We start from the raw sequence: 10,688 nt of genomic DNA on the forward strand, positions 1-10,688 counted from the left end.
ACCACCCAAACTAGGAAGGTCCTTGAAGAGATCATCTAACCTAACTTCCTCTTATTACTGAGGAGGGGCCTGAGACACAGAGATAAGCATGGACTTACTCAAAGCCATACAGCAAGTTGGTGGCAGAACCAGGACCTACATCTACAAGACTGTGCTTCATCACCATGTTCTCATGGGACCTGGACCAGCTAGAATAGTTTGGAGCCAATGAGCTACATGAAGGGAAGGGAAAGGAAATGCAATGATCACTGACTGGGCCCTTTGTGTACCCATCACCACAGGGGTCACTTTTCATATGTTTAAACCTTTACTTTTTGCAAAGTAGGCACTGCTTTTCCCATTTTCCACATGATAAAAGTGAGGCTCGGGAAGGTTAAGGAACCTATGCCTAGAAACGGGAATACGGATCTCTTTAAAAGCCAAGCATGTGGGCCTCCCTGGTGGCGCAGTGGTTGAGAGTCCGCCTGCCGATGCAGGGGATACGGGTTCGTGCCCCGGTCCGGGAGGATCCCATATGCCGCGGAGCGGCTGGGCCCGTGAGCCATGGCCGCTGAGCCTGCGCATCCGGAGCCTGCGCATCCGGAGCCTGTGCTCCGCAACGGGAGAGGCCACAACAGTGAGAGGCCCGCATACGGCAAAAAAAAAAAAAAAAAAAAAAAAAGCCAAGCATGTTTATGTGGATTTCTGCATGGGCTGGGATTCTGCTGTAGTGGGATCCTACCTGGAGTGTGAGCACAGGTAAAGGACTGGCACTTTTCATCCACAGTCTTATGTTTATTTAGGAAACAGCCCTGCCCAGGGAACTGGGCTCAAATCCAAGATCGGTTAATTCAGTAAGGCACCCCTGCAAGCAAAGCTGGAAGAATAGAGGCTTCAACTCCTTTCCATGGGTAAGAAAATTTTGTATAAAATAGGGATAGTGGCCTTAAGAGAGAGCAACCTAGGCTGAAGGGCTGGGGACTGCTGGCTGTGGGGAGCTACAAGAGATCTGGGAGAGGGAAGTGTTATTATACCTTGGGAGAAGCTGACCCTGTATGACCCCCAACACAGTAAATTTCCAACGGGGCATCTGGAATTCAGGACCCAGAACCCAAGGCCCCATTCCTTTCTCTCATACAGCAGCCCACCAAAACCTGGCCTCGAAGATCTTCTGTTTATGCTGCAAATGCTGTGAGGAACCCAATGCCACAGATGACTCCAAGGTCCCCAGTCAAACCCAAGAGCTTCAGCCATCAAAGCGTGGTAGGTACCAGGCAAAAACACCCTGCCTGGCCTCTCGAGGCCTCATTTTGCTCATCCCCCTTCCTGCTGAGATACCCTCATATTTCCTTCAGCTTTTGATTGAATAATTCCAACCTAAAATGAGGTGAAGGTTGGGTGGCTAAGTACCCAAATCAATAAACAATAGAGCTTAAAAATCTTGAAACTTAAAGTGCGATTCATGAACCAGCAACATTGGCATCACCTGGGAGCTTGTTAAAGCTGCACTTTCAGACCCTACTCCAGTCCTACCGAATCAGAACCTACGTTTTAACATGACCCACAGGGAAACCTGAACATACATCATAGTCTGAGAATCACTTGTCTAAAGACTATAAAGATAGTAGTTAAGAACACTGCCTTTGGGGCTGGGGTTAGATCCAATCAGCTCTGCCACAGAATTGGGCAAATCACTTACCCTTTCACTCTGAGCTTCAGTGTCCCTACCTGTAAAATGGGGATATCCACACTGTATTATTACTTTTCAGAATCACTGGGAGGATTAAATGAGGGAATATATAGAAGCACCAAGCACAGGGTTTGCACTAGGTAGGCATTCAACAAAGGTCAACAAATGGATAGGCTCTGCTGCTAAAACAAGTATGTCTTTAAATCTCAATCATTTACAAAACGAAAGTGTATTTCTTGCTCATGCAAAGTCTATAACACATCTTTTTTCATCTTTAGTCAGAGCATCTGGAACACACAGTTTCCAAGGCCACCATGTATAAGAGGAGAGAGAGAGAGAGAGAGGGCATCCTCACCTTCAGTTTGTAATTACATCCTTCTTGATGATCCAGGACAAAAGGTCATAGTGGAGAAGACTGGGGGTCAAAATCAGCAATTTCAGACAGAAAAAAAAAGCATTATTGTTAAGATCAGGCAAAGCTAGGACTGACAAACACAGTTGGGTGGTGAGTGGTGGGGTCAGGGAGGCTGGTCAGGCAGCTGGCACAATCCCACTAGGAGACAGGACAGTTCAATGGCAGGAAAAAAAATCCTCATGGCATATTTTGCCAGAAATCCATAGCAGGGGCCTTTAAAATACTTCCCCTGAAAATAATTTCACGATAAAAACCAAGAAACTTAAAAATGTCAGTCCCTTTTTCCAAGATGATAATAATGATAATTACTGAGCCCCAATTACATGCAAGGCACTGTCTAGGCACAAGGGACCCAGCTGTGATCAGATAAGTCCCCTACTGTTTCAGAGCTTACACACTAGAAAAGTGATCTTATTTAATCTCTGTAATAACCCTAAGAAGTGGACCTGATTATCCAGAATGGATATATCATTTGGCAGGTCTGAAAACACAGACAGAGAGGTGAAGCAATTTGTTCAAGGTATGCGGCTAGAAAAGGACAGTCATTTATTACAGAATACAGCTTAGTCTGTTGACAAGATTGTATGTTATTCTTTTAAGAATCCAGGAGTATGTCAAAACAAAGCCTTATATACAACAGTGTCATCACAATGGTATTTACGGTAGTGAAATTTGAAAGCAGTCTGAACACCCAACAATAGAACATTGGTGAAATAAATCCTGAATTATCCATAAAATTCTTAAAATTTAGTGATATGAGAAAAATGTTTATGAAATGTACAAAGTAAAATACATGCATAATATACAGGATGTGATGGACTATGTAAAAATATACATAGGCAAACACTGGAACTGTGATCATATCTGAGGGGAGGGGTGTTTGGGGTATTTTTTCCTACTTCATATTCTTCAATATTTCCTAGCTTTTCTGTAATGGGTATGCATTATATTTATAAACAGGAAAAAAGTAAACTTTATATTTTAAAAATAACACATATTTTGAATCCAGTGCCTGTTTATGAGGCAGATAACTCAGAAGACTAGAGGACGCAGACTCAGGTACTCCCCACCCCACAATCATCACCACTGGTTCATGTGCCCTGCTCCAGTTGTCAAAACGCCTTCACCTCTGGTACCTCCTCTGAGCCTCCCCACATGACCACATGGAATTACCACTGCCAGGTCTGCAGAAGGATGAGCTTGACGGACAAAATCTCAAGCAAGATAATGAAGCGTCCCGCGTAATTTTGGGAAAATGCCTGCTCCATCCAGAAAAGAGAACATCCTATTTCAGCAGCAGTGAGTTTGAGGGTGAGTTCCAAACTGGGGTCCTAACACTGACCAGGAACCTCTGGGGGAGGGGGTCTTGTCCTAACGACCAAACCCCAATTTGATACTGAGCTAAGTGGGGTGACAGGAGTGGCAGGACTGCTCCCTTCAGGAAGCTGCAGTCACATTCTAGGACACACTGGACAGAGTCCAGGGGTCTAAGACCTGGCTGCAGGACCCTCTGAGCTGGGAATTACATAAGGAGCAGGAGGTCTGGGAAGAAAGAACACATATCTATACTTTCCTTCTAAGCCCCTGTGGCACTGTCTTACATGTGTATTGCATGTGATTGTTTGCTTAATGTCTGCTTCGGCCACCAGACGGTAAGTTCCAGGAAGGCAGGGCCTACATTACTTTTGTTCCTCCAAACTCAACCAGGTACATGGCAAATAAACATGCCAGAAAATGCTTGTGGATTGAGCGTAGTCCAGTGGGGGGAGAAATGCCTCTGGTTCCTGGACTGTAGCCACATCCAGGAAGAAGAAATGCAGCCCCATTGATGGGCACCCACACTTTACCCAGGTGATCTCACATAGCTCACAACCACCCTTAGGCTGGCTGTTAAGAGGTAAGCGTTGTCCAGCCCAGTCACTTCAGAATTCTTGTACCAGCTAAACCCTCCTGGCAAACAAAATTTCAAAGTCCAATTTCTATAAAAAATCAAACGGGTCCTGCTCTACTCGAATTGGGGGTGAGGGTCTGGGAGCCCCCCTAGCTCCCCTTCTCCCCACAGGGCTCCATGGAGCATAGTTTAAAAACCCCCTTCTCGATGGACTTGAGGACATGGGGAGGGGGAAGGGTAAGCTGGGACGAAGTGAGAGAGTGGCATGGACATATATACGCTACCAAATGTGAAATAGATAGCTAGTGGGAAGCAGCCGCATAGCACAGGGGGATCAGCTCGGTGCTTTGTGACCACCTAGAGGGGTGGGATAGGGAGGGAGAGAGGGAGACGCAAGAGGGAGGAGATATGGGGATATATGTATATGTATAGCTGATTCACTTTGCTGTACAGCAGAAACTAACACAACACTGTAAAGCAATTATACTCCAATAAAGATGTTAAAAAAAAAAAAAAAAGCCCACCTCTCACTGTATAGAGAAGGCTTTGGCCCACAGTGGGAAGGGACTTTCCAAAGGCTCAGCAGAGAGTGGTGTTAACGTCAGAACCATGATGGGCCCAATTCTTCTATTTTCCAGGCCAATGCACTTTGCAAGACACCCTGCTGTCACTGAATGCTCCAGTGGGGTACCAATGCGTCCCAGGCCAGGATCCACATGGCTCACACAGTATTCCAGAATCTGACAATGACCAGGGCGACCAGAACAGTCCACCCAGGCCCAGAGCAAAGGCTTCATTCAGTGTGATTTTTCCCTTTCTTCTTTCAGATGTGAATTCACATGTTTCCAAAAGAGGATTTCACAAGAGAAACCTAAGCCGCTACTCCCAGGATCGCTGGCCGTACCAGCCATGCCTCATTGGGAGACCCTGAACATTCTAGACAGCAGCCCCCTCGCAGGTCTCCGAGGCTGCACAGCTGCTGGAGGGTCTCCGGCAGGAAGGGGGTGGTGAACAGGGGCCATGAAGACTGATTCGGAAACTCCCCAGAGGAGGAGAAGACGTCTGAGCCATCCCTGTGCCGCCAGCAAGAGTCACTTCAGCTCCCGGAGAAGCCACTGCGGAGGAGCTGCCTCCAATTAAAGTCCTTAGTTGCATCTTAGGTCTGGGTCCCTCCTCTTTTCCCCTCTCCCAGCCCTACTTCTGAGATTCCCTTGAATATAGAACAATTAGAATTAGGCATCTCTTATTAAGAAATGAGGTCTGATTCTAAAACACTTTCAGTCACTCCTTACCAACCTAACGAAGTACTTAGGAGAGGCTGGTCAGCAATGGGCAGCTATAAATAGATGCTGGAATAACTGTCTAGAGCTTGAGGGCACAGTACCGCTCGCCGACTGTGGGACTCAATTTGGTGCTCAGGGTCATAGTGAACAGTGGGGCAGGTAGTGCACAACTCTGCAACAAGCAGCCCTATAGTGATGCGATGCACAGCCCATGCAGTTGTAGAAAGCTGTTTGTGCTAAAACGCAGAGCATGCAAACGTAACATGCCGGACACCCCAAGTGGCTTCAACTTTAGCCAGGGAGCCAGGCACAGAAGCATATCACTTCACCTTAGAGACAACAGTTGGGAAACAATAACAATGGGGAATTTTGCAACCAACTTGGGGATTTGGGGAAGGCTTCCTGGAAGAGATGGTGCTTGAGTTTTTTGAAAGTTGAAAGGGAATTAGCCAAGCAAAGAGGAGAGGGGAATGGTATTCCAGAAGGAGGGAACAGAATAAGCAAATTTGGAAAACAGAGACACAAGCTGGCAAGAGTATAAAGTAGTGAACTTCGATGCTTGGAAAGATGAGAGCGAAAACCTAAGCCAGGGTGTTGGGAGAGGTGAGGGGGACAGAGCTTTAAGAGCCTCGTATCCAGAAAAAGAAAGTTGGACTCTATCCAGAAGGTAATGGGGAGCCAGGGAAGGTAATGTTTATGCAACAAAGTGACATAGCCATATTTCTGGGTTTTGCAATATGAACATAGTGAGTTGTTAAGACAACACATTAGCACTCCCTGGGTCTGTCCCCAGCACTGAAGAGGAGAATAAAGGAAGATGATGTCTTATACCACAATAGTATAGATTAAGATTCATACCTACAATGGAAAGCCCATCCTGGCTGCAAGTTGAAGGCTGTGCAATTTGAAGAAGTGTGAGCAATAACGATAACAGCAGTGTATAAATCTGGTATATTTCTCTTCTCAATGCTTTATAAATATCAACTCACTTAGCATAATATCCCAGCAAGGATAGTACTGTTACTACTCTGGTTTTACAAATCAGGAAACTGAGACACAGAGAACTTAAATAAGTCTCTGAAGATTACACTAATAGTAAATGGCAGAGCTGAGACTTGAACCCAGGACACCTGATTCCAGAACTGATACTCTTAACCAACCAGTTACACTGCCCTTCACAATGACGGTAGAATGACATTCAGTGATTGCTTTTGGCTCCAAATTGACAGTTCATTGCCTGTTCTTCAAAACTGGAGTTGGGCCCTTTAAATCTTTTTCCCTTGGCAGCTAGTGCAATGTTAGGCTTCGTCAGTAGGGGGTGCTGGAGATACTGGAAGAGGAAAGGCTTTCCTTCTGTTCTGGGGAGCTCACTTAGCAGGGAGCAGCACATGCAGCTCCTTGGGTATCTGGCTCTGGCAGTTCACGTGGATTCTCCAGCACCCAGATCCTGCTGTATATGGTGGGGGGCAGCACTTAGCAGCCAGCAGCTTCTCCCAGTGACTTACCCCCAACAAATGGGGTAGTACATCCATCTCTCTGTGATAGCTTTCCCTAGCACCTTTGAGGGCAGATTTCTAGAACATTCTGAGAACATGGCATCTCAGAGACTTCTCTGTGTCCAACGGGCCACAGCCATGTCCTTCCCAAAGTCCATATCTCAGCTGGAGATGGGCGAGGGGGGCTCTTCCTTGGGGACTCTATCTCAGCCCTGTGGTGGTGGCTATGCCTTAGACCTGTTATTTCTATATTCTTTACAGGATCTTACTTCTTATTCACCAATCCATTATTTCAACCCCATTAAAGTTAATAATTCTTTATATTAAACTTCTTATATTCAAATTACTGTGTGTTTTCTGTCTTCTGATTGGCCCCTAACTGATACAGACATCCAAAAAGAGGCTGCCTAGGCAATCAGGACAGACAGTGATACAGGTATGAACTAGGTCAGCATCCCCAGGATGGAGACGAGAGCCCCAAGTTACAAAATATATCTCAGGTAAAGCTGGCCAATTCGAACTCAGAACCATACAGGGAAGAAGATTCTGCAAAATGAAGTTCTTGACTTCTTTTGCAATGCAGAGAACTGTGAAGGGGGTGGTAGTGAGGCCAAGTTCACCACACACAGGAGATCGTTTCATCTTGCGCTATGTCAAGCTAAATGAGTCTATGGGACATCCAGGTGGCCACATCCAGAAGGAGGTTAGAAATATGTGGCAGGTAAAGTTAAAAGAACAATGGCTGAAAGGAAACAAGGGAACCTCCAGAAAACTCTATGTTCCTTATGTCTTGGAACTGATTCAGCAGGTGCTTTGCACATAAAAGACGCTCCTTAAATGTCACCTCCTGCATTTAGAAGCCACTTCACAGAAGGATGGGGGGAGGCTCACATCCTATGAACTTGTCAAAGGGCTCTTGGCCTCAGGGTGATATCTTTCTTTAGAGGATTTTCAAATAGTAACAATAAAAATAATATTGGAGGCCACAGCTGGACCTTACCTCTGACTATGGCAAACTAGCTGGTATCAGACCAATCCTCCTACTGAGAGCAGTTTAAAAGGCTGTAGTTTCTTTTTTTTTTTGCGGTACGCGGGCCTCTCACTGTTGTGGCCTCTCCCGTTATGGAGCACAGGCTCCGAACGCACAGGCTTGGCGGCCATGGCTCATGGGCCTAGCCACTCCGCGGCATGTGGGATCCTCCTGGACCGGGGCACGAGCCCCTGTCCCCTGCAACGGCAGGCGGACTCTCAACCACTGCGCCACCAGGGAAGCCCCAAGGCTGTAGTTTCTTTTTCTTAAATCTGTTCGAATATGTCAAAGAGCTACCAATGCAGTGAGGACTTGAGGGGCCAAGATCCTCAAGAGAAAGAAAATGCAGAGAGATGAAATGGACATCAAAGTCTTCTGACCTCCTCAAGGCACCTGCCAACTCCTAAAAAGAGTCTAAAAGGCTGAAAAACTGGGCAGAGCTTTCAGTAGACTCACAGCTTAGAGGCTGAGGGCTCACCCTGGAGGAAGAGGATTAGCTGTTAAAAGTTTTTAAAAATACATTTCCAGTTAAAATCTCTGAAGAGCTAGAACCTGCAAATCAGTGCTAACCAGAAATATACAAAGTCTTACTAGGACTAAAACCCAGAGTCAAACTAACCCAACTTTACTTTTCTCAGAAGCAAAAGTAAATCCTTTCTGAAGGAATATCCACCAGAGTCTTGTACATCTCTTCAATGTTTCATTTTTTAAAAGTGTCTAGCATTCAATAAAAAATTACCAGGAATACCAGAAGATAGGACCAACTGACCAAAAAAGCAAAAGGAACATATTTACAGAAGAGCCAGATATTGGAGTCAGCAGATGTGGACTTTAAAATATTGAAGAAAACAGATGACAAGATGGATAATTTCATCTGAGAACTGTACACTATTTTAAAAAATCAATTAAAAATTATAGCACTGAATATTACAATAGCTTACATTAAGAACTCAATTCAAAGGATTAACAACTGAGTAAACATAACTGGGGGTAAGAGCAATGAAGTGGCAGATAAGTCAGTAAAAAATATTCAGACTGAATCATGAAGAACCAAAAGAACAGAAAACACAGAGAGTCTTAGAGATACAGTGACAAGGTCTTAACACACATATCCTTAGAGTCCCAGAAGGAGATGAGAAAAAAGAGGGCAGAAGCTATGATGAAAAATACTGTATCACAGATTCAAGATGTGCTACGAATCCCAAACAGGATAAATATTAAAAAAGTTAGACCTAGGCACATCAAAATACAATTACTGAAACCCAAAGCAAAGAGAAAATTTTAAGAACAGCAACAAGACTGATAATTGACTTCACAAATAATGAAAGCCAATGACATCTTCCAAAGGTTGAAAAGAACCCAAAAAACCTGTAGTACTCTAGAATTCTTGACTTACCAAAAACTTCTTTCAAAAATGAAAACAAAATAGAGACCTCTCAGCAAACAAAAACTCAATCTGTCACTAGAAGATCTGTACTGGAAGGAAGATACTAAAGGTACTTCTAAATATAAATACTATTCTAAAGAAAAATTCCAAAGGTAGTTTCAGGAGTAGGTGAATGATTCTAGACAAATGTGTGGAAATGCAGGAAGGGATAAAGAGTAATAAAAAAGTAATAAATGAAGAATAATAAAAAGTAAACATGTGGATAAACCTAAATGAACACTGACTATACAAAGCATTAATAATAATGTCTGTTGTGGTCTAAAATATAGTAAGAATTGAAATCCATGATAACAAGACCACCACAGACAGAAAGGTGAAAGAGTTCTAAGGCCTTTGGATTGTCCAGAAAGTGATAGAAGCATCCTCTTATAATAGAATTGAATAAGTGCAGGATGCACGTTGTAATCTAGGGTAACCACTAAGAGAAAAGAATACATACCTCACAAGCTACTAGAAGAGAAATTATACAAATCACAAAAACTTAATGCAAAAGAAGGCAAAAATAGTACCGAAAAAAGAACACAGAAGGGGAGGACCAATAGAAAGCAAACAGTAAGATGGAACATTTAAGCCCAAAACTATCTAATATATCAGGAAACACACTGGACATACCATAGTAAATACTCCAGTTAAAAAACGGACTGAATTTTTTTAATCCCACACGTTCACAAGAGGAGCACCCTAAATATAAGGATGCAGATAAGTTGAAGGTAAAAGGATGAACAGATATACTATGTAATCACCAATCAAAAGAAAGCTAATGTATCAGACAAAGTAGATTTTAAGGCAAAAATCAACTAAAGAGGGATATTTCATAAAGATAAAAGGGTCAAACCATCAGGCAGTTCTAATCATTCTAAATTTGTATGCATGGAATAACAGAGCAAAACTTGTCAGAAGTGAATTAAAATATACGTTCAGACAAAAACTTGTACACAGTTGTTCACAGCAGCATTATTCATAATAGCCAAAAAGTAGATTTAATGAATAACCCAGCTGGATGAATGGATAGACAAAATCTGCTCTATCCGTGCAATGGAATATTATCCAACCATTAAAAAGTGATAAAGTAGGGCTCCCCTGGTGGCGCAGTGGTTGAGAGTCCGCCTGCCGATGCAGGGGACACAGGTTCGTGCCCCGGTCCGGGAGGATCCCACGTGCCGCGGAGCGGCTGGGCCCATGAGCCATGGCTGCTGAGCCTTCGCGTCCAGAGCCTGTGCTCCGCAACGGGAGAGGCCACAACAGTGAGAGGCCCATGTACTGCAAAAAAAAAAAAAAAAAAAAAGTGATAAAGTATTGATACATGCTACAATACGGATGATTCTTGAAAACATTATGTTATGTGAAAAAGCCAGACATAAAAGGCCACAAACTGCATGATTCCATTTATGAAATGTCCAGAATGGGAAAATCCAGAGAGATAAAGTAGACCAGTGATTGTCAGGGGCTGGGGAGAG

General features: G+C 43.9%; 1 protein-coding gene across 1 annotated transcript; it reads left to right on the forward strand.

Annotated features, from left to right (window-relative positions):
- Nucleotides 1–1,034: 1,034 nt before the first annotated feature.
- On the forward strand, nt 1,035–4,906 carry TEX48 (testis expressed 48; the record flags this gene model as incomplete). Its single annotated transcript, XM_081237884.1, has 4 exons — nt 1,035–1,242; nt 3,267–3,395; nt 3,734–3,736; nt 4,596–4,906. The coding sequence occupies 4 exons, from the start codon at nt 1,035–1,037 to the stop codon at nt 4,904–4,906; spliced, it is 651 nt and encodes a 216-aa protein (XP_081094010.1).
- Nucleotides 4,907–10,688: the final 5,782 nt, after the last annotated feature.

This window comes from Mesoplodon bidens (assembly GCF_964165515.1).
Source record: "Mesoplodon bidens genome assembly, chromosome: 6".
Taxonomy (NCBI): Eukaryota; Metazoa; Chordata; class Mammalia; order Artiodactyla; family Ziphiidae; genus Mesoplodon; species Mesoplodon bidens.